General features: G+C 41.0%; 1 protein-coding gene across 1 annotated transcript in view; it reads left to right on the forward strand.

Annotated features, from left to right (window-relative positions):
* Nucleotides 1–24,391, forward strand: part of MCU (mitochondrial calcium uniporter) — a 97,038-nt gene that overhangs the window by 69,598 nt on the left and 3,049 nt on the right. The window contains exons 2-7 of the mRNA XM_075025435.1: nucleotides 12,498–12,567; nucleotides 16,706–16,876; nucleotides 17,831–17,935; nucleotides 21,103–21,263; nucleotides 21,755–21,958; nucleotides 24,110–24,226. Of these exons, the coding sequence (XP_074881536.1) occupies nucleotides 12,498–12,567; nucleotides 16,706–16,876; nucleotides 17,831–17,935; nucleotides 21,103–21,263; nucleotides 21,755–21,958; nucleotides 24,110–24,226 (828 nt within the window). The remainder of the gene's footprint in view (nucleotides 1–12,497; nucleotides 12,568–16,705; nucleotides 16,877–17,830; nucleotides 17,936–21,102; nucleotides 21,264–21,754; nucleotides 21,959–24,109; nucleotides 24,227–24,391) is intronic.

Here is a 24,391-nt window from a genome sequence, read left to right on the forward strand (position 1 = left end):
ATGATGGTGTTCCCTCAGAAATTAGCGATTTTTTACATTTAATCTGGGGTTGATGTAAGTATTACTGGTTTGTGTGTCTAAAACAGTGGTCTGCTTTCCTACTGCTTTTTCTGTTTTTTGCATCTAGAGCTCTTTTATGGAATTGCCTGTAGCATTCAGCTGGACAGCCACTTGCACTGCTTACAGCCAGCTATTTTAGTACTTCTCTTAATGCCTTCTCAAAGGCTAATGTGTTCTCACTGCTGTGCTGAGAAAGCTGAAGCTTTGCGTGCTATCTAAATCAGTTTGAGAGTGCTATCAGGGGACTTGGTCTCTGCAAATATAAACTATTTAGTTGGAAGTGTCTGGGCCTCATACCTGAACTCCTAACTGGTAATGCCTCTCTGCTTTCTGTCTTGGTTTAGTAATAAGCTTTGTCTATAGTAAAAAACCAAAATACTGTGAAAAGGGGAATCTGCTTTCAATGTCTCATGAGAATATTTCTGGTCATGCAAGCTTTTAGCAGATACAGTTAGAAATAATCATGACTCTGGCAGCTGTGACAGCTAATTGTGGTTCACTTACAAGTTGTTTTGATCCAGTTCACCCATCAGCAAAGTAGCATAAGCAGGCAGAGATGAAAGAAACTGATTGTAATGGAGTCCTAACCCTGAATCACCTTTCCTTTATGTATGGATCTTCTAAGTCTGCCAATATGTATTTTGGAGATGGTTGCAAGCTGTGCCTCGGTGCAAGTACAAGGCTGCAGAACTGTGAACCCAGCAGATTTCATAAGCTTTGAGAACAAAGCAGAGTCCTAACAGTACGTCGGCTGTGGAAACTTGTTCTGTCCACTGTTTGTTCACTCAGTACAGCTAAAATAAGATTACAGCAAGACTCGGATGGAAACTGCTTTAAGATGATTGCTTCTTAAAGTGGGAAGTGGCCTCAGTGTATAAGACTTCAGCTTTTTTTTGTTAAGAAATGACCCAAACTGACTGACTGGTTCTGGTGAAGGTCTTGATAACTCTTCTGGTGTGTTTAGCCTCTTCTCACTTGCACACCTGAAGTCCCTGTAATTCAGACAGCATGACCAAGTAAAAGTGTAACTCGTCTCCAGTGCTGTGGCTATTCTGTAACAATTTGTACTGCCTGGGTGGTCGTGGGCAGGATGGTTTTTGTCTCTTTGCTCACCATCTGACACCAAGGCAGGGGGTGAAGTTGTTGAAGGAAGTGTATGTATCTGGGAGATTGAGGGGCCTTTACCCAACTTGCATTAGCACAGGCTGTGGACGTGTGTGTGAGGTGGTACAGTTGTGTGGTGGCAGATGGGGGCTCTTTGGCCTCTTAAGACTATCCCCATAGAGGAGAAAAAACCTGGGATTCAAGGTTGAAAGAACTTTAAGTAATAATTAGCATTGGATCAAAGGAAAAGTCCTGGTTCCCAGGCCTATTTGCTGCAGTGAAAAAACATTTAAAAGGTTCTTGGAAAGAAGGCATGGAGAGTATCCTATTCTGCGTGAGTGGAGCCAGTCTCCTTGCTTGGATTGAAAACGTATGTTTGAAGTCCTTACCTTGATGCCTGGCCCTTTGTGGTTTTTCCACGGAGGCTTTTTTGCTCTGTTTCGTGTATATTTAATTTCCTTTAGAAGAATGATTCAGTTTTCATTAACTAGCTGAGACTGTCAATGAAAATACAAACTGTAAAAGGTGTCTCTGACAGCTTGTATAATTCAGAGCCAAATTGTAAATTGCTGCCTTCTGGGCCACTGAACACCTATCACAATATACTAAACCCAGTTTGATTTGGAAAAGCTCTAAGTAAGTGACCTAGCCAAAGAAATCCCATTACTTTCCCTTCCAAATCCCCTTCTCCCAGGATAATCTCTTTTCCCAGGGCTGTTGATTCTTAAATGGTCTTAATGATTAGAAAAATGGTCATTTTCTAGTGGTTTGTTTCCAAGGCTTCTCAGTCTCTTAATATGAATTAAGCCTCAGTGTTCATATTACAAAGAAGTGTGAACTGCAAACCGTTTGTTGCAAGCATATATCTGATGTGTGGTTTATGGATTATAATTGGGCAAGCAGTTCAAATCAGCTTTTCAGGACTGGCCGTTGAAAACTGATTTGTTTTGTGTTGGATCTTTCTTGTGTCTTATTCTTTGGATGAAGCTGCAACAGTTTCTGTGAGAGAAATTTTTAGATGGTTAGAGGTATAAACACAGTAAATGTCACGTTCTGGATTTTTGAAACAAAAGAAAAATACTTGAGCTGAAATAATAATAAAAGAATCAATTAAAATTCTACAAAAACAATCCTTGTGATCTGGATGATATAGAATTAGTAGAAAAAAGTATACTTAAACCAAAAAGGAACCAAATGTTTGGGAACTCCTTTCGTAATGCTCCCCTATAATTCTAGTTTATTGCATATACTGGCAGTGGATAACTTGACAACCATTGAAAATGTGTAGGAGAGTTTTTTTGGTCTGTTTTTCTTTAAGGTTCTTTGACTAGTGATTTAACTTAGATGCATTGACTTAATCATTATATAAACTAAAGGTGTGTTTGTGCATGGTGCATGTGCCCATAAACCCAGTTTCAACTAGTTTCCCCAAGATAGAGGAGGGAGGTCCAGCAAGTGACAGAATTAATTGGTGCTGACGAGGGCCTGGCTGCAGGCTGTGAGGTGGCACCAAATGGGGAGAAGCAGCCCTTTATTAGGGTGTTCAGCCTTTCTTCCCACGGTGCTCAGCTTGAAGGGGTGATGGACATGACTGAGCTTGCTCTGAGGACAGCACTAGCTGTCAGATGAAATGATCGACTCCAGTTATTAGCTTTCCTGAAATTTTGATTAGCTGTTAGTGCCTCTGTTGTGCTTTCATGCATTTAAATATAATTATGTTGTTCAGTTTCATAGCACAGTAATTCTGTGCAGGAGATGCTGAAATGAATAGCTCTGAGCTAGTGAGTGCTACTAGGAGATGCGGGAACAGTCATTCCCTTTATCAATGGTCAATTAAATAAAAACCTTTTGATCTCTGGTGTCTCTTCTTTATCTTCCCAGAGATGACTGATGATGAAGTGGTCAGTGCAGGCACTGGAGTTCCAGTCAGACCCACTTGCTGCCGGGGTTGGGAACACGGGGTTTTGGGAGGCAGTCCCACAAATAATAAATGCTTGCCTCTTCCAGAGGAGCAGGACCAAAGTGGCTCTTCTGTGCGTTCGCTAGCCTGGGTGGAACTGTAACACAACAGTGCTGAGGACCTTGGGAGATACTGCCAAGTTTGTGTTTCTCAAACCATTACACAGAATGCTACAGGGTACCATGTGGCTGTTCCTTGTGCTGTATGGAAGGGGCCAACCCCCATTTCCTATTCCTCCTCTCGTAGAGAGGCCAGGTGAGATGAGCTGAGGAAAGCTGAACTGGGAAACCTTCAAAACTGAATTTAACATGCCATTTAAACATTAGGTTCACAATAAGCATATTTGTGTTCTTACTGCACTTCATTAGTATGTCAATAAAGATATGTCTGCAGAGTGCTGCCTTTCACTTGCATTTGACTGCTGCTGAGTTGCCTTCTCTAGACATGTATCTCTGGCACACGGTAGGTGAGCATTGCACCATTTCCTCTCTCAGGGTGGAGGTGGGAGGCCATCCTGTGAAATGGTCAGGTACAAGGTACATCGTTAAGTAAAGGATATTAAACATTAACATATAGGGATATTAAGTTTGCGTGTAAGTTTCCGTGATCTGTGGTCTGGTAGCACAATGAAACAATGCTTTTTAATGGTTTTAAAATACTCATAGTTTTTTTGGAGGTTTTTTTTGTTTTATTTTGTTGTTCTTGTATGGCGATGATTTGCCAGGGAACATAAGTAATTTATAAGCCAGAGTTGCACAGTAACAATCCTTATGGAAGATAGCATGTCTAGGGGAAAAATGTCAGGCATCCACCCTTAATCAAATGGAGATTTTTCTAGGGCTTCACGATAAGACTTGTGTTGGACTAGCAAAAGGATTAATCTTTACTGTACTAATCACACCTCATAGTGAACTGATGCAAACTGAATGTAGAAAGCAAGGAAGTATGCCAAGTTGAATGTCCTACATTTTAGTATTTCTTACAGAAGAAACCTGGCCAATGTTAATTGGCCACAGGTATTTGTAGTCATTTAGCAAACCTATGTGTTTTGTCTTAGGACCTGAACGTCTGAATGGGAGAGTATATGTAAAACTTATCTGACACTTCTGGCCAATACTTTTAAACTTCCCAAATAAGGGCCTCATAAAGGGTTAAATTCTAAAGCTAATTCAGTCTCCAGGTTTACCCTGTAAGGCTCATAATCTGAGAGAAGGAACTACTCTTTCTTTTTAGTGCTTGGACTGACTTGATGTGATTTTTATGGGTACAAAAGAACTACCTCGTACTGTCTCACGCACTCCTCCACAAAGTCAACTTACAGTTTTGCTCCACCAGTTCCCTTTTTGGACCAAACCCAGGTAAGGTTAGATAGAGAGATGAGATTTTTTTTTCGTGGTGTTCTTTCCTGCAGGAAAATGAGGAGGGAATTGATGGTGTAGGACTCCCCCAGTACTGGGATGTACTGGGCTGCTGTGGCTTGCAGAATGTTGTACCTCTTTGTATTTCTGAGTGTGCAGCTTCTCTGAAGCTGTACGTATGCTGATGCTGACTCCAAAGTCTGCAGTAGCCTGCTGTTTCTTTTTAAGAGCTGAAAGCAAGGTTCCTCGTTTCTATTTCCCTGGAAAACCAGTGAGAGTTGGCTGCTCCCCAGCACATACTGTGGTAGAAGGAATTTCCTTGCACTTGTGGAAATCTCACTTCATAACTTTGCTTATTGTTTCATTCTTGGTGTTCTAAGTGCCAGGGATGTGTCAGCAAGCTGCTCTTTCCTCACCAGAAAGCTCTTTATGCAGTATGGTGGCAAGGTGGGAGAAGAGGGGTAAGAGCTCTTCTTTTAAACTGGCTATAACAAAGACAAAAGGAATTGCCTAATGGGGTTAGTAAGTGCTAGAGAAAGAAGAACAAAGAAACTTAAACAACAGAACAACAGCAAACTGCCCTGGGGGAAACACTGAGGGGAATCCATCTGATTTCTTCTCTCTGGTTATAGAGTTTTCAGTTGTGAGTGGCTGAGGGAGACAAAATCATGAACCCTGAAATCGGTGGAATCAGAACTCACTAAATTCTTCAAACTGCTTTTTAAACCAGGATTGGCAGCCCCTTTAATTTTAGAAGGGAGGTACCATCATTTTCAGGAAGATTTAAGTAACGAATCTGGAAATTAGGGTAAGGAATTCAGCTCTGCCTTGGTTTTGTGCCCTGGTTTCAAAGCTGACACAGGCTTAAATGTGTCATGCTATTTTGTTTGGGTTTTGTTTTTCAAGCCTTAAGAATGTAAGGGAGTTAAAATTCTCAGCTTTTTTTTAGTAACCATGAGGGCTGTATTAAAGAAATAGAATTCAAACCATCCTGCTCCAGTAAAGCAAAAATGTTTTCATAGTGAAACTGTGATCTGGCATCATAAACTGCAGGGGAGATGTTACAGCCCCACTTTGAGTTGCCTGCTCGAGGTAGGAAGGACTGGGAGAAGTTTGGATGAAAGAGGGAGTGTGACAGTCTGATGTACTGCGGCTGTCACATGTTTCAGGTAAAGTAGGAATAGTGTAATTCCCTGTAAGCTGTTGACATTTGCAATAAAATTAAGAATATAGACTGAGAAAAGGTTTTAGGTGCGGGGGGTGGTTGTTTGGAGGGTTTTTTGTTGGGGGAAAAGTCATGTGGATGGTGTCAAGGGAAGCACCTGTTTAAGGCAGTAGAGACTGCTTGACCAATGTGCTTAAAATGTCTGTTAAACTTTTTCCCGTTGGTTACCTCCTCTTCCCTCTCTTGCCCCCAAGAGCCTCTATCAAAGCCATCAAAAGCAGCGATGTTCCTGTTATAAGACTCATCATTGTAGCATCTCCACAGCAGCAGTAACACGTGAGAGAAAGGCACAATGAACAATGAGCAGTTGCTTAATCTTTTTTTTTTTTTCTTCTTTCCATTTTCTGTCAAGAATGAATCTCCTTGCTCTTGCCCCTACCTCTTCCTGGACACTGTGGATTACCTGTTTCTTTTTAGCCAGATGGGCAAAGGAAGCAGGATGAGAAGGGAATATTTATAGCTTACCTCCTGTTTATGTTCCTTTCCTAGCAGATGTGATGAAGCTCTGTACTAATGCTGGAAGAAGAGAGAATTCAGGCAGGAAGGAGAAGTGTGACAAATGAAGACCATTTGCTAATGTGTAGGTCGTACAAAGTGCTTCCAAATGCCAAGATGAACACTTCCCACTTCTTACTGGCACTGCCTTTTCTGTGTCCATCTCCTCAGCCTGATTTTAAAAGAAAAAAAGGAAAAACAAAACCAAAGAGGAGTAGAAGAGCACTATAGTTCAGACAGGTTCTTGTTTGCTTGACCTTCATCCACAGAAACATTGCCCCATGGAGGCAGCAGGTGTGAAATGTTCTTTTCAGGGCAAAATCTGACCTCTCAAGTGGGATGTGAGCAAGGGCATACTGGCAAAGAGAGAAAGAAATGAGTTCAAGCCAGTGATATTTAATGAGGCAAGTGCTCAGGTCCTGGGAGTCAAAGTGTATGGTTTAAAAAGGCAGCAGTTTGGACTTGTTGGAAACTGGGGAGAAAATTGTGCTCGGGTGTGGGGCTCCTCCTGCCTTCACTGCAGGCATGTTGCAGGAGCATGGCTCCCAGGTACAAGGGCTTTCCCCGCTATGCTTCCCTCTCTGGTCAAATGTTTGGGGGGTTTGCAAGCCAGCGTGCTGCAGGGCAGCAAAGCGGTGTGGTATGAATGCTACCCTTGCAAGAGCAAATGCTGTTTTATTGCGTACCAGGCTCTCAAACAGAAGCACGGTGTGTGCCTTGAAGGAAACACTTCACGTAATATTAACTATGTGAATGTATCTAGAGACTGTAGCAAGAAGTTGGAGAAGGTCTTCCATACAGGGTTACTGATCTGTTGAACAAATCCCTGGTAGAGTTGGATTTAATTTCAGAGGAAGATTGAGAATATTTTTTTTTTAAAGGATGATCCTGGAAGCAGGCCAGGGTGTCCAGATGTCTCAAATGGAGGTGGTGAAGAAGGGGGTGAGAGATGCAGGCAGAGATCTCTGATGCCAGATTAGCCCATTTTTATCTCTTCGGAGGTTTCTGAGGAAGCCAGGGAGGATGCTGAAGAAGGCATCTGAAATTAGCAGGGCTGTGCCTGGGTGCTGGCAGCAGCAGGATCCCTCTTTGCTGGTATTGTGGGCATAAGGGCCGCCATCATGTCTTCTCCCCGTCTCCTTGCTGTCCTCACACCCACATGAGGGACTGCTGTAGGCATCCTTCATGCTGGAAGACTGAAAAGGTCCTGTCTGCGCTCAGACCCCTGCATTGGTTCATATGTGAATGACTTGATTTGCAAAATTTGCTTTAATAGTTGCTATATTGGGTGCCCAGGGACTGAGGGGTCTCTGAGGAGAGGCTGGGGCTGCCTCAGACTGGTTCTGGCCGGTTCCGGGCAGGTTCTGGCTAGGCTCTGGCAGGGCACAGCCCAGCCCCTCAGCCCTGCTGGTGGTGCCTTGGAGAATCTGAGGTAAGAAAGGGGAAAGATGCTGGAAAAAGGGGAGGAATGAGGAAAATAGTGTGAGGAACAGCCCTGCAAGCATGGAGGTGGGAGGAGGAGAGGCGCTCCAGGTGTCGAGGCAGAGGCTCCCCTGCTGCCTGTGTTCCAGCATGGGCTATTCATGGGCTGTGGCATGGATGTTTCTAGAAGTATCCTCCATTCTCCTGCACCCCTCAACGTGGGGGATGGAGTTGACAATGAAGGGGTCAGTTGGATCCTGCAAAAAGGGGTGGGGTGGGGGGAAGGTGTGTTAATTTCTGTCTGTATCTTACTGTTATCTCCTTTAATTGGCAGTAAATCAACTTTCCTCTAGTCAAATCTGTTATGCCAGTGAGGGTGACCGGTGAGACATCTCCATGCCTTTATCCTGACCCATGAGCTTTTTCATCTTGCATCTTCCCATACTGTTGAGGAGAGGAGCGAGAGAGCAGCTGGCTGGACAGCTGGCCATAGTCAATCCACCACAGTTACTGTTATGTACTTAAATCCAGTAGGAGCTTACGCACTGGTGCAAAAATATTAGTTGTTTTGATAAGTTACACATCATGGAGCTTGGACAGCAGATTTCTGGCCAGGACACTGTTTTGCTCTATGTCTTTCTGCTTTGCACATACAGCTGGTGTGAGGGGTAAGCAAAAATTGGAGGACGAAAGGGGATCCAATGACTTATGATGAAAGTACTGTTTCAGAGAGATCAAAATGTAGCAGGCTGAGTACAGGAGCAGAAGTAGTTGGAGCCCTGAAGTGAGGGAAAGATTGATAAATGGAGCTCTTCAGCACTTTTGAGGTGGGTGGTTTGGGTTACTGTGATTGCTCAGGAAAGCTCACAGCAATTTTTGTCACTGAGATGCTGGCCAGGAGTTTTTAGGATAACCAGTGTTAGAGCCAGGAAAGACATTCAGTTTTTCATGCTGTGAAAGCTGGGATAGAAAGGAAAATAGTGGTTGCTTGTTGGAAAAGGTGAGCTGCTTCATGTGTGACTTAAAGCAGCCTCATTTAAAGGAGGAGGCCCTTCAGAAATTGTAAAATAGATGTTGCAGCTGGCACTTGCAAATGTATCTGTTAAAGATTTCACTCATGGTGGGAAATTTTTACATGGAGAATGCTCTGTTTTTCACAAAAGCTCTGCAGCTTTTGCTGCACTGGTACTCCAGGTAATGAGTTAGCAGCGTGTTTTATGTGTGTTGTAGATTAAGATATTCACCTTTTCCATGCTTGAGGTGTTTTTTTTTTTTCTGTACAACTTTTTTTCTGGTTTTAATTAGCGTTTGGAGACTTGGTACCCAAAAGTTTTTACCATTCTATTATTGATAATTACATAAAGTGCAGAACATGAGCTCTACCAGATTGCTCCCTCTTTTCCCATCAGAGAGCACTTGCTGGTAGCTAAAAGGCTGTTTCTTCCAGTACGGCTTTGATTAACTTTGTCACCCATGTAGAACAGAGATAGCTACGTTAGGACCTACAGAGATGCTGTTATTGTTACTTTTGGATTGTCCAATATAGACCTTGACAAGGCTGGAGGAAGTGTTTTAGACAAAGGACTGGGATTTTTTTTTTTTCTCTTGCTCTTTTAATCATTCTGGGAGCGAAGCTGCTGCATAACGCCAAGCCTCTTAACGTGCATCTTACTGCAAAGGTGGGAAACGAAGGATCAAATGAATGTGAAAAGTGAATTCCTGCATATATTCTCTTGAGACCCGGAAAGTTACTCTGATGCTTAAAGCGTTTGATCTCAGTGGTTTGGCTTAGGTGCTTTTCACACTCCAAGTATCGTTTATTTTGTAAGTAGTGGACAAGTCTGACTCAACTGAAACCTGGATGTAGTTATTCAGCGTTTGCTGCTGAAGTGGTGAGCTGTTGACTGTCTGCAGGCAAACAACCATGAGATCTGGTCAGCAAAGCTTGAGATAAGTTTTTCTTCTCTGTCCCACACTGCTTCAGTCCTGAGCTTCAGCCTGCTGGCACATATCTACATAAAGCTGTTGAATTGCAGACGTTGGGTAAAGGGTTCAGATGTCTGTGTCCATCTCAATTTTAAAACAACAGCGGCCCTTCAAGAATAAAAATGATTGATGATTCCTTAAGCTCTCGCTAACCTTGGATGGCAGAAGATGGGATTTAGGTCTCTGCTGACTTTTAGTGCATTTGTTCCTTTCTTCTTTTGCCAACTAGTAGAGACTGTTTTCTTAGATAAGAAATTTCTAACAGCAGCATGTATCACAAGGCGCAGTTCAGAACTGCAAGAGTGACAGATATGTAAAGGTTAACCAGTGTCTATTCCTGTAAATGTAATGGCAGCATACTGCTGTGGGGTTAATGAAATAGTTGGTTCAGACCTGAATCAGGATGAAAGAATTGTCAAAGAGGTTGAATCTGGGGACACCTTAGCTTTTTGATGAGTCACCTAACGTGCCCTCTTTTTCAACCCATTTTACCTTTTCCCCTGTTCTTGCCTGTGTTGTATGAGGGCAGGAGGCTTCTGGAGTTAGCTTATACCTGTGAAATACTCATGGCCTTAAGGTAGAGTCTTTGCAGATGCTAGCTGATAATATCTTTCAGTTATATAGCCATTTTGCAATGAGATAACTCTGGGTTTAGTGGGTTTTAGGATTTTCTAAAAACTGCTACTAAATTTTTAGGCTGCCGTGCAAATCTAGTAGAAAGGTAGTCACTTGATGTGCAATATTTAAAAAATAGGTGATTAATGCCATGTAAAAGGGAAGAGTAAAGCAGTGAAATGTACCTATCTGAAAGTGCCAGCTCTGCCATTGGATCGGGTAAAGTAAGTATATAAACAGTGCTTTGTGGTAGTGCTCTCTTACAGAAGGTTTTGTGTCTTGCTGTGTAAATTCTGCCCACTCACTATTGTATCTGGTCTGATGCTATTTTTAGAAGGATTAAAATTGAAGTTGCTGCTTTCAAATAGGAAAAGGTCTTTTTTTAAACTTCCTATAAAGGCTTCCCCTTCTCAGGGAAAATTTGGTTCTGAAAACTGGCTTACATGTGGTATGGCTCCTGATCATTGAAGCTTCTGACTTGTTTCATAATATAAGTGATGCCAAGACAGCAGAACCTGATTTGTCAAGTATGTGAGTTTGTATCTGTGTTTTGCTTGGGCGTTTTTGAGTTTAAAACCTGTTTTTCTTCGGGGGGGGGGGAGCCAGTTCCTGGTTGCTCAGCAGTAGCACATGGATGTTTGTCAGTCTGGAAGACTTGCCGTTTTTCAAATGTAAATAGGCAAATTTGCCCTTTGGTTCCCAACACATAGGGTTGTGTGTTGTTTTGTTTTTTTTTTTAAACATTACTTTTGCCGAAACACGCAGCTTCTTCCCACTTAAGTTCACTTACAGTGGTTTAATGCCTGGTTCTCTTTTCCTGTTAGCTGCCTGTTTGACTTGACTGTGGGAAGCTGAAAATGCAGTTGCAAGGAAGAAAACTTGAAAATGACTTGACTTATTTTCATTGTCAAGACTGAGAAAAATGGAGTGTAAATACAGCACAAATGAGAGTGAATTACCAGAGCTGTCAATGCACTGGCCACCTGGGCCATATAGGTCCTGCTTTCAAGAAAGACTACTGTAGTTGAAACTATCCTCGATTTGCATAGCCCACTTCAGAAGAAAAGTGAAGTTAGCAGATAAAGCTATTTTAAGTAGATTATTGAAGGCAACCTCGCCAAATATGGAGGTCTGGACAATTTGGCAGAGAAATAATCAACAGCCTGGGTTTTGTTTGCAAACTTCATTAGAAATTTACATAAAAAAACAAGTGTTACCTGTGAGATACCTTTACAGAAATGCAGGTTTGACAGCTGTGTTTTAGAAATCAACAAACAAAAAAAATCCAAGACCATAGGAATGCTCATATTGGACTGCAACTGTTAAAAAATCTGAGTGCTAGTCACTGAAATATATACCACTGTAGACAGATGAGAGGTGGTGTTGTGCCTTATTTTTTAAATTTGGGCTTTTTTGTGCCAGAATTGTAATTTCAGTGCTGGGGGGGAGGTTAGTATGTAAGTGGACTAGTATGTAACTAACTGTAGCCAGACTTTAAATCAGTCTGATTCTAGATTTTCATTGACAAATTAGTCCTTTGACAAGGTTGCAGAACATATAAACCATTCATGCACTTTCTTCTTATTGGGCTCTTTTTTTAAATAGCTCAGTATCACAGTTTTTTTTTTTTTATTTTGAACTGTTTGTTCTTCTATGAGCAGGCACGTTTACTACTTGTATCATAGAGTTTGGCTTCCATCGCTCTGCAAAGACAGGAAAAAAAAAAGCGTCAGCACAGGAAACGACCTAAGAGAATGAACATCTTAATCCACAACTCCTTAACCCTTTCCCACTGTTAGGCTAAAACTTTTTTTAACCTTTAAAGACTGATGCTTTCATGTGATTTCCACTTTTCATGCCTGTGTAGTAATCTAAATTGATTTCTTAAAACCGATTAACTCCATGTGGCTTTAAAAATACATTTTACATTAAGGAAGAAAAAAAAATAAAATCACAGCTGTTCTGTTATACAGTCTCACTTTAAACTACGTGCGTTAAGAGTGAGGTGTGTAGAGGTGAACTTGGCTGAGGGGGGAAACCCTACTGGGTGGCAGATGGTAAGAGAAGAGGCTGTTCTTGACAGGCGCTCCTGGTTTGTGGTTACCCCTGCGGCGGATGGGAGGAAATGCCTAGCGCAGGCATTGGGGTAGCTGATGGCGGGGGGGGGACGACGGGGGACGGGGACGGGACACAGGAGGTGGCACTGGGGTGTGATTCTGCCAGACGAGCGGCACTGAACATTTGTCCTTTTTGCTGTGCTTGTCTTTCCTAGGTGCATCAGAGGCTTTCTCCTTGGCAGAGTGTGAGAGTGGTCTATTGCAGTACGGTAGTGCCCTCTGATGGTGAGTATTGACACGGAGAAACTCTTGGCTCACTTTGGAATTCACTAACTTAAATCAGGTTCCCTGACCCCTTTTGCGGTTGAGGCTTTTTTGGCTAGGAGGTAATGCAGTTTTGAACTAAGGAAGTGACAGAGAACAAAGTCAGTCAAGAATAACTAAGGACATGGTCAACTTTTCTAATAATTGTCCTTACAAAACTGGACAGGCTTTATAAAGAAAGATGTAATTGCGTGCAACTGTCCAAATTTTTTTGCCAGGCTTTTGCCTGATGTAGCCGTGAGGTCTGTGTGATGCCTACCTTTCAGGGTACTGTGTTCCCTGTTAACTTTATTTATGTAACAAAAGTGCAGTTCATACCAGCTACTTGCTCAAACGGTTGAAAGCACTGTTTGCTGCAGTGAATAAGCTGTGAAGCCAAGGCAATTTTGTTCTTTAATTTAAGTTCTGGGACAGCTCAGACATTAAGCTTTTTTGAAAAGGTTGTCATAGAGCAAAAGAATGCACTGGTGGAAATTCTAAAATCTCAGTATGCTAGAATGCAAAGAGGAAACAAGCAGCTTTGAGATCACTGCCTGCTTAACATCTGCGTGCTGTGCTCAAAGACTAGAGCACTTATGCTGACTGACAAGTGGTTAGTGGATCCTCTCCTCGTTAAGGCTTGTTAATAAAGCCTGAAAGCTAATAAAGTAAAAGGTTCTGGCACAATTGCTTCCCCTGCCAGGATAGTGAGTGTGTGCAAACACAAAGAGGACATGACTGCTGTGGAGAATTCGAAACAAAAACCTGAAGGCTTGAATAGATAGAAGTGTAGAGGACACATGTAAGGTTGAGAGGATGGTGTAAGTGCGTAGCTACTTGCCTGATTTGATTTTTATCTTTCCTCATATTGTGCTTGAATATTTCTCTCATTCTTTCTTCCAATAACTTCACCTTTACCAGTAGTAAATGTTCAACACTGACTTCTTTGGCCACTCCCTTTTTTTTTTTTTTTTTTACTTTATTTTGTTTTGGCCTAAGGTATTGCTTAAGGTGTTCTAATGCAAGAACAGAAATCTTTAGAAAATACTTATGACTAGTGTTACTGGTGCACATATGGTTGAGTCAAAACTTTGTGGTGCTTGGATGGAATTCATACCTCAAAGCAACCTCATGCTTAATATAGCATGTAAAGCTTTTAAAATCCTCCATGGTCTTATTTAGCAGCATCCCTGGCCGGGTTGTAGGTGTCTGTAAAGTGAAATACACTTCTATACAATTGTTTTCTTTTATTTGTCCTGTGTATTTAAATACTGGCTTAAACTTTAATCAGTGAAGATTAGCCAAAATGTTAGTTCTATAACTAGTGAAATGCTAAAATGCTTTGCGCACTTAGTAACTTGTAGTTGCCCTCATGCAGGCAATCCATGGGGCTGTCAGAGCAGACAAGAGCAAGGCAGACAGCCGTATTGCAGTGTTGTGTTAATAACTTTTACTGGAGCTGTCTGTTGCTGTCTGTTAGGTTTGTGTTATTGACATGTCCTTTGGATTTTTCCTTCTTTTTTTTTTTTTTTAATTGCCTCTGAGCTCTTCCCTTGCTAATGCAGTAAAAATCTGACCAGACATTACTTGTGTGGGAGGTGATGAGATCAAACTGGAATTATGGACTTTCCCCACTGGTGAATTAGGCTAGAAAATTACTTGTGCAAGCTTTTTGTAAGGAAAACATAAACCAGTTGTAATTCCAGATTTACTGAGCCGGTCTTCCGAAGGGAAATAATTTGGTCTTTTAACACTTCACCTAAGCTGGAAATCCTTGAGAAAGGTTTTGTGTGTGCTATCAATGCTGATGACTCTTAGTGCAGCCTGACCTATTGCCTTTATCACTGGTCTCCATCTGGTCTGTGGAGGGTTAAAATGTGGCAGGGCTGGTGCTGGTAGGCACTTCCTCCAAAGCTGGCAGTTGTGGAGCTTTGGTTGTTGTGTTGTACCAATGGGGATACATGGAAAAGTGTTGGTGTAAATATTGCTATCTCTTCTGCTCAACGATAAACTGTTTTACTGCCTGTATGATCAAGGTAGCATTTTAAGTAAAGAATGTTTTTCATGTCTTGTGGTTATGTAAGCAGAACAAAAGTTAATGTTGTATATGCTGCTCACAGAACTAATGAATTCAATACTTAAGTGGCTATTTTAAGCTTCTAAACATGTTGATCATTCCTTTTGAGCCTGCTATCATAAGTGTAGGTAATGCTAATCTATTTTTTAGCAGTCTCTTGTTCAAATACTTGAGTGAAAGAATGCAGAAATCTGATAGCTGGTGTCATAATAGCTGCTGATAAGGGGCATGAAATTCTGTCTAACTGTCCAAACAAATAGGCAGTTTGCTTTATTTTTTTTCAGTAAATATCTAACTGTTGTCTCTGAGTTTTAATCTTTGAAACACTAAACCTACTGAAGTCCTGTCAGGTGTCTGAGTCTTGAGAATAGGCATTTATAGGCTTCCGAATACTGGGGCCTCTTGGGATGCTTTAGTCATTTTTAGATATCCGTACTTGGTTGCTTCCACCTAGTCTTTAAAGATGACACGAGGACCCCTGTCAGCACTGGATAGCAATCCCCTGGAAGAGGGGAAAAAACCTTTGTGTATGCTTGATTCAATTTATGAAGGCATGTGACAGTCAACTCACCAGCCTGAGAGAACTCTTCTGGCTTTGTAAAAGTGTACTTGGTACATCCTTTCTCAACATACATGAACATCCCTTTTAAGAATGGCATGTTGCCCCAAGACTTGTCCTAATATGCAAATGATCCTGTGATTTACATGGGTTCATCATCTGGCAGCAACCACTGAAAAGGGAGGTATAAAGGCTGTTGGTGGCAAAACTTTCTGAATAGTGGCATGCTGAGAAATAGTTCCCTTCAGTAGTTGAAATTACGTTATTTGTTTCTATTTCTAACTTGCATAGGCTACTTTAACGAACTAATTTTGATGGTAGCTCCTTAAATTGACTTGGCATGTCAATACATGAGTTAGATGAGTTTAAGTAGACAGTGTGGTTCATGTAGTTGGCCAAAGCTACAACAGGCGGGAACACTAAGCCAGATGCAGTGTGGGTGGGTGCGACTGCACAATCCTTGAGACATGGCAAATGCTCTGTGCAATAAAGACCACCTTACATTTTTACATAAGAAAAATACGTAGCAATCCAAAGTGAATCATTTTTAGGTGTGTTGCTATATCTTAGCAACTGCTGCATTTGGGGGAAATTTTGACTGTTTGTGGCTCAATAGATGGCTTAGGGAATACGAACTTTTAACTTCTCTTTTCTATGTATGGATATCCTGAAGCACACAGAGTGGGCTGTCCTTCTGGCAGTAAAATAATAGCTAGCTTACAGTTCATACAGGTTACTACCATAAATTTTAGAAAGGTGTGCTGAAATCCTTAGGAATGCTCTTCAAAAAGCTCCTGACAGCACTAAAGAAATGGAAAATGTTGTTTTATCTACACCTAAGAAGTAATGTCTATCTTCTGAAGTACAAAGTGTATTAATCCCATGAATTTTAGATGAAATGACCTTGAAGCTTAAACTCAGAGTGTTGTTCCTACAGCCTCATACTCCTGACTGCTCCCTTAAATATTTGTTGCCTGAGGACAAAGAGGAGGAAACCAGAACTAAACAAGAATAAAAAGGTTTGAGTCGGTCCTTCCTTGATGTTTCCTAATACACACAGTCTGCCTTTGTCTTCTGGGCTATAAATCCTGATACATTGCACAGTGTTTTGTCTTATATGGTCCAAAATACTGCTATTCTCAAAAACTAACCAAAATGTACTGTGCTGCCATGTTGTGGCTCTTAGATACCGTGTTGCCTTTAGTATAAATATGATTGTGCTTAGAGTAAGTATCTTTTACTTTTCCACAAAGCACAGAAAGTTTAATAGATACTGCCAAGTTAACGAGAGTGAAAACCTCAGACATCACTCAGTTTTTCTTTGGTGGACATATCTCTTGATAAAAGATGAACCAAAAGTTAAGTCTGTTTTATGTTCAGCTCATAACCATGTTTACCTCTTTCTCCATGGGACAAATATAGAGCTATTATGAGAAGATCTGTTAATTTTTAATGATAAACTTGTGTTTTTGTTTTCTTTGTAGAAGTAACAGTGGTTTACCAAAACGGGTTACCTGTGATTTCTGTGAATCTTCCATCCCGGCGTGAACGTTGCCAATTCACGCTTAAACCTATCTCAGACTCTGTTGGTGTGTTCTTGCAACAGCTGCAAGCAGAGGACCGAGGAATAGATCGGGTTGCAATCTACTCAGCAGGTACTGTTGTTTACAAACTAATTGATTTACTTGCTTTCCAGCTATTTTCATCCAGCTTTTTGCTTTTCAAGTAAAGGTTTGCTATGGTGTGAGTTCTTTGACATTCCTGAAAAAGTAGAAGGTAGAAATGGCATTCCTAGGGTAAGACTATTGTTAGCTATCCCTGTGTTGTTAGGTCTGTCAAGTAAATCTGACTGTAGTGAAGGAGCAGGAAAACATTCCTGATGCTTAGCTTACAGACTTCAGTCCTAATGGAGGTGATTTTGGTGAGTTTCCTATTATTTAGTAGGGAAGATGCAAGCTATGCAACTGATGTAGAGGTTCTAATTGATTTATAAGGAATTGGCTGTAAAAGGTGGTACAAGGGAAATGGTATCTTGCTTAGCTATGAAAACTCAGTCATGTTTCACTTAATGTCTTACTTCACTGTTGTGCTCAATTGCTTTGTGTCTGCTAGCCACCAAAGCTCTGAAACATTGTTAGGATGTCTTATGGAAGTGCCATCAAAGCCAGTTATTTTCTTAAGTCTTGGCCTTGGAGGGAGGTGTTCGCTAGGTTAGTGATGTCAATGCTGTCCAATACCAGAGATTGAAATAATTTCTAATGCCAGTGGAGAGAGATGAAGGTCACTTAAGTGGATTGTTTTGCAAAACATAGTAAAATATTAAAAGTGTGTGGGATGAAAGGAACTGCTTTTTATAAGATGACCCCAAATATCACAGATGTAGAAAAGCTGCTGCATACGTAGCTCAGCTAGTCTTTGCCGTATAAGGTCTCCCAGTATATCTATCTATCTATCTATCTATATCTATATATCTCCATCTTGACAAAGAGTATTGTCTGTGGGAAAGTGTAGAAGTCCAACAACTGGATTTGGAATGGCATTACAACTTAACCACAGCATGTTTAGGTACTTTGTTTCTACTGTTTAATAGTTGTCTCTTTGCCTTACAGATGGCACACGTGTCGCCTCCTCCACAGGCATAGATTTGCTTCTGCTGGATGACTTCAAACTGATCATTAATGATGTCACGTACCATGTTAGACCACCAAAGAGAGGTAAACCAGCCTGGTTCTGGTAAACGTCAGAAATAAATTTCAGTATGCAGTTCCCTGTTCAATTGCAGCATGCTTTATTAACTTGTTCAAGAATGTGAAGAGTTATTTCTAAAGGAAACCATGCAGTTTCTAATCCTGCTCTTGGAGTCCAATTTAGTGATATCCAAGTAATCAGAGTAGTCAGTGATGAAAAGCAAATATTCATTCTGCTCAAAGCCCCTGTAAGAAGAATAAATGAAGAAATGTAATTTCTTTTAATTTCTAAATTTTTATAAATTTTCTTCTAATTACTGAAAAGTAATTTAATATAACTCATTCTGAAGGAGTACAATACAAAATGGGAATTAGATTGAAACTTAACATTATCTGATTTGGAAGAATAAATGATTCCCTCACTTGATAGTTAACATTGTTTCCTTTTAAGTGTGATACTTTGAAAATTGCAAATAAACCTTGAAACTTTGTTAGCTGACAAACAGTGAAATAAATGAGACTGTGCTCTTAGAAAGTTAGATGACTAAGAATCAAATAGGAAGGGAAACCAACCTATTTTGAATTAATAAGAAAATCTTTTTAAATAATGGGCTTTGGACAGTTGTGTAACTTTCAAGATGTGAAAATTTGCAAGAAGCTTTTGAGATGCTCCAGGGTTACTGGCAGAGCCAGGAACTTGGTATTTTCATCTACTGTCTACTCTTTATCCTAGGCAACATTATAGGCTTCATAAAGCACCAGGTTCTTGCACGCCTATACTTCCTTCTGAGGACTTAACCAAAAGGACCAGATATGGAAATGTTGATCTGCTTGTTGCTTGGTTCACAGTGGAGGATTTTTGTCTACCTTACTGTTCTGTTATTGTTGCAGGCAATAATGTGAACTTTGCAAGCGGTATTTTTCTAAAAAGAATCTTTAGCCCTGTAGACAGGCAAACAGATTAGGAAGGATTTATAACTTGTCTTGTATGTTCAGTTGAAGTCAGATGGTGGAAATACCATCCATGATTTGTCTGGATGTTTTCCCTAGCGTTTGGGCCTTCCTCTCTTATGCCTCTCTTCAAGCAGTAGATAATGAACAAAATCGTTCATAAGGCAAAAGCTGTGAGGGAACTGTTAATGTTCCTTTTACTGTCTTGACCAGTCTGAATAAGGCAACATGTTAAAGCAAGTTGATCTATCAAAATTCAGGAGACTGACCACATCTTTTGGGTCTGAGACTACCCTGGGTGGCTGAATTCTAGGAAGATCTGCTGATATATGCCATCTTCCTTTGTAGATGTAGTTCGCTTCCAAGGACCTTTTTGCAAGGAAAATAATAAAAATGTATTCTAGCATTTTACTATTCACAGTATAAAAATACCACGTAAAAAAGATATTTCTTACTTGGGGAACTTTGTGCAGGCACCCGTCCTTAGTATGTGGGAGGCTCTGGAACTGGGAGTACAGCATTGGGTGAGGTGCTTTTTGTCCCCTATCTGTGGGTTAGACTGACCTCCCCTAGAGATGTTTTTTTCCAAACTCCTTAAAAGCACCTAAACAGAAAACTCTCCATTAAGATTGGGTATCTAAATCACTGGATATCACACACACAAAAAAGTTACTCTCTGCTCTGTCACCCCACTTCTCTGTGTCCTGAATGTGGTGTTTTCACACACTTGTAAGGCATCATAGGCCAGAGAAGTGGAGTAAGGATTTTAACAAGGTATCTCTTCTAACTATTAGTGCCTGAGAGCAGGTGATGCTATCCAGCCTAGCTGGTCTAGTCTGTAATTTTTAATACAACTAAATGAGAATGCAAACATGGTGTCCATTTCTGCACTGGAGAAACTGCTGTCCCAAGGTAAGGCAATTCATACATCCCGCTTACCTAATGTTTGAGAAAGCAAAGTCTGTGTCAGTGAGTCAGTATGTTTTTTTGGTTAGGTTGCTTGTATGATATACCCATTGTGTGTTGGTAGGTGAGCTCTAGGATCACCTAGGTTACGTGAAATTGCTGCCTCTGATTCATTTGCCGAGGAGATTTCTATAGTTAGTTCGTATTAAAATGAATGTGCTCGTAAATAGGCACTGAGGTTAGTTCTGTTAAACTTTTTAGCTATTGCTTTTCCATTTTTACAAAATCACCCTGGGTATTTTGAAATGGAAATGCCAGAACACTGTAATCTTAAACAGCAAGTACTTTTTGATTGTCACTTCCCCTATGAAGAAAAAAAAATAAATCCATGTGTTCCTATGGAACAGGAGCCCTTTAGCCAGGAGGGGGATATGGTGTGCTTTGTGTGCCTTGGCATGGACAACTGAGTCACTTCTTTCCCTTGAGCTGCTAGTGTTAAAACTTAAGCTGTCCACAGCTTTTTATGCATTGGTAAAATCATATTTTGAGAAGATAACCTAAGGTATGAGCCCAGGATGCTACAAAAATTATTTTTTTAAAAAAATTCTTATTTCGGCTAATGTCAAGTTCTTTTGCTTTAACATGAAACTTGTTTTTTTCCATACAAAGTGTGTGATACAGTACTGGTAGTCACAACTCTCTTACAAATTGATTTCCTTTAGGAAACCTTTTTGTGTTGAAATGTGGGGACAAAGGCAGTTTCAGTTAGTGGCCCTGTTACTGTCTCTATTTAAATACTGTGAGGGAGAATTTCATTGCCTTGTAGGCAGTACAGCAGGGGGTTGCCCACAAAGTGTTGGGAAACAATTCCTGGCATTGGTACTCAAAATAATTATCATAAGACTGCATGTTCTTGGACCACTAACCCAAGATGTTTGGTTGCTGTCATGAATAACTATGGTTGCTGATGGTCTGTAGTCTGAATTCTGGCTGTTTCTTGACAGCTGGTGTGATGGATCATACTAGTTTAGTTGTTCATTTGTCTTTGTTGAGTCTTGTATATAAATATGGATCAGAAGTGGCTGTTGATATTTGGCAAGCTTAACAGTATGTATCTCTTTTCCTTGTTCTTATCAAATTTTAGGAATATCCAATAATAAAGCCTGGTTATCTTTTGAAGAAATCATATTGTCTTAGTGTGCTGGAGCTCTTCCAAAGGCTTCTTTGTTGAAAAGATAGTTTCATACATTTCCTGTGCAGACTAATAGAAGTTTCTGAAGAGTATATGAGAAGTTATGTGGATACATGCATATAAAGCAGTCTCTTTTTTTTTCTAGAGCTTTTAAGCCATGAAAATGCAACAACGCTGAATGATGTCAAGACATTGGTTCAGCAGTTGTATACCGCCTTGTGCATTGAGGAGCACCAGCTGAACAAAGAGAAGGAGCTGATAGGGAGACTAGAGGAATTGAAGGAGCAACTAGCACCACTAGAAAAAGTGAGAAGTTTCTCATTGTATTTTACTTATCCTCCAAATGCAGCCTAAATTTATTTCAAGGTTTTAATTGGCATGCTCCAAATAGTTTTAAGATCATCGAAGCAGAAGATGTGCTGAGTGTGTACTCAGCCAGGTCTGTTTCTGGTTTCAGTGGAAGTATTTTGTTTCCTTGCTTTATATAGTTGGAAATGAACTTGGTAGTAAATAAAGACTGGGACTAATGCAACAGAACATCTGTGAACATAGAGAAATAAACATATTTGTGAGGCATTCAGAGCATGTTCAGAGTAAAATATGGTTGATGGCAAGGTACTGGTGGAAAAGTCTAGATTTGTCTGCATAATCTAGACTCTAATCATATCAAACCACTCTAATAATTTCAAACCTCTTAATATTAATATAAATACAAGGTGCTATTTTTACATTATCTCTTAATGATATTAACATAATTATTTTTGAGAATACAAGGTGTGTGCTTCTGTCTTTGGCAGGTAAGGATGGAGCTCAGCAGGAAAGCAGAGAAGAGGACAACCTTGGTGTTGTGGGGAGGCCTGGCCTACATGGCCACTCAGTTTGGGATTCTGGCCCGCCTCACCTGGTGGGAGTATTCTTGGGACATTATGGAACCAGTCACCTATTTCATCACCTATGGTAGTGCCATGGCAATGTATGCTTATTTCGTAATGACTCGCCAGGTAGGACTTGTTGTGCTGACGTTGACACTTCAGTAGAAGACTTTCTTTGAGCTCTACTCCCTAGAAAAATAGCAAAATTGTGCCTGTTAGATGTAGCTTTGCCTTTTCCTTATCCTGTCAGAACCTAGATGAGGCTTGATTTAATTAGTGCTGTCCAGGATGGTGGTGTATAGCTGTGGGTTTTCTGGTGGTGGTCATTGCTGATTTCATGGTTCTCTTACCATAAACGCTTATGTGTATGTTGGGTGGTTGACTGCTTTAGCTATACAGGTTCATCTACTGACAGGTAATGGTTTCTGCATGCACACCTGTGCAGCTTCACACACTTTGACTTGCACCGGAGGCCTCCCAAGTGCTGTGATATATGAACCCAAATAAACTGTGGGTGCATGAGGTACCATCTGCATTTCAAAGAAGCCCATCTCTCTGACAGGAGATGCTGGCCTTTTTAAAGGGACAAAGGTTAAGGGATCTTGTTGGAAATACTTTCGTTTAGGTGTTTCGTGGATCTGGCCTCCCATGCAGATGAAGGATCCTTCTCTGGATCCTTGTAGTTGTGACAGACTCTGTGTGGATTTTCTAGTACATGGTTTGTTTCATCACTGCCATTTAAACTTCATAATCCCATCTAAATAATGAGGGAGAGAGGGACTGCTCAAAGAGTCTCTGCTGTCACAAGACCATCAGGACAGATGCTGCAGGTGTTCCAGTGTGGTGTCCCAGGGGTCTGTCAGCTGCATCGTTTCAGGGCCTGAGGCGTGCCCCTGTCAGGGATGCTCAGTAGTTTCTGCCAAGTGCTGTTGGAACTTCTGCCATGTTTGAACTCAGATTTGATGTTTTAATCATCGTCTGTATCAATTAGTGCCTCTTCTGCCACACCTTAAATTCTCTGTTTCAGGGGTGGTATGGCTCTGAATGCAGGTTTTTTCTCCACCTGACAGCCCTAATTGTTGGATGTATACCAGGCACAGAGGCTATGTGATGTTCCAGTGCGAGGGAGAGTTAACTTCAGCAGGCAGACCTGTGTGCTTTGTAGAGGCTATGTGGGATTTGGTGTTAACAGCTCTTCTGCTCAGAGTTATCTGCACGCTTTAAAGAGCTGTGACTTTTTTGCAGTAGAGTATCCTTGGCAAAAGCTGTGGTATTGGGTTCTTGTTCTCACATCTATTGTTGCTTTAATTAGCCATTGCATGTTTATGACCTTAAGAAAAAGAGAGCAAGGGCCATCTTAGAAGGGCTTTTTCCAGTATTTAAAGCTTTTTTTTTTTCCCCACAAAGTTGTCAGTATCGGAACCCTGAAATGTGTTAGTTTTTGTTCTCTCTGCATGGAAGGATTCACACATTCAGGACAGGAGGGAGGTGATGGTAACTCACTGCTGGAGCATAACATACTAGTAGAGAAGCAAATGCCTGACTGTACTGGGTCTAGCTGGGACAGAGTTAATGTTCTTCATAGCAGCTGGTATGGTGTTGTGTTTTGGATTTGTGACCACAACAGTCTTGTAACACACCAAAGTTTTTGCTATTGCTGAACAGTGCTTGCACAGCATCAAGGCCTTCTCTGTTTCTTGTTCCTCCCTGACCCACCCCCCAGGAGTAGGCTGGGGGTGGGTGAGGTGTTGTAAGGGGACACAGCTGGGAAGCTGACCTGAACTGCCCAAAGAGATATTTCATACCATATAATGTCATGTTCAGCAATAAATGGGGGTGGGGAAATTATTTTCTCCAAAGTAGCTGTTGCTCGGAGACTGGCTGGGCATTGGTCTGCTGGTGGGAGGTGGTGAGTGATTGCTTTTGCATCACTCTTATGGTTGGTTGGTTGGTTTTTTTGGTTTTTTTTCTTCACTTATTAAACTGTCTTTATCTTGGCTTTTAAGGTTGGCTTTTTTTCTAGGGTTTTTTTGCCCTTTTGATTGTCTTCCCCCATCTGGCTGTGGGGGAGTGACTGACTGACTAAGTGGGGGCTTAGATGCTGGCTGGAGTCACCCCACCACACTGGGTGAGCTTAGACAATGCTGTCTGGTCTTGTGCCTTCACTAACAGAAACTAGTTGTCGTCCCAAAACACACCTGATAAATACTGTGCTAATGGTATCCTGTGTTGCATCCTGTTGTGGCTTTGTTCCTATCTTTTCTCCTTTTTTCTTTTTAGGAATATGTTTATCCAGATGCCAGAGACAGACAGTACTTACTATTTTTCCATAAAGGAGCCAAAAAGACACGATTTGATCTAGAGAAATACAATCAACTTAAGGATGCAATTGCTCAGGTAACAAGAGTTTTTCCAGAAATAAGACAAAGAAATTATTGCTTGTTAGCTCTTAGCTGCTATTAATAGAAGCACCTCAAACAAGAATGGATGTATCTTAAGTTTTCAGCCCATTTTCTTGTTACAGCCCCAGTGCAATCACTGAATTGGCTTTGATATGTCCAG

Source organism: Buteo buteo, chromosome 4 (genome assembly GCF_964188355.1).
Source record: "Buteo buteo chromosome 4, bButBut1.hap1.1, whole genome shotgun sequence".
In the NCBI taxonomy this organism is placed as follows: Eukaryota; Metazoa; Chordata; class Aves; order Accipitriformes; family Accipitridae; genus Buteo; species Buteo buteo.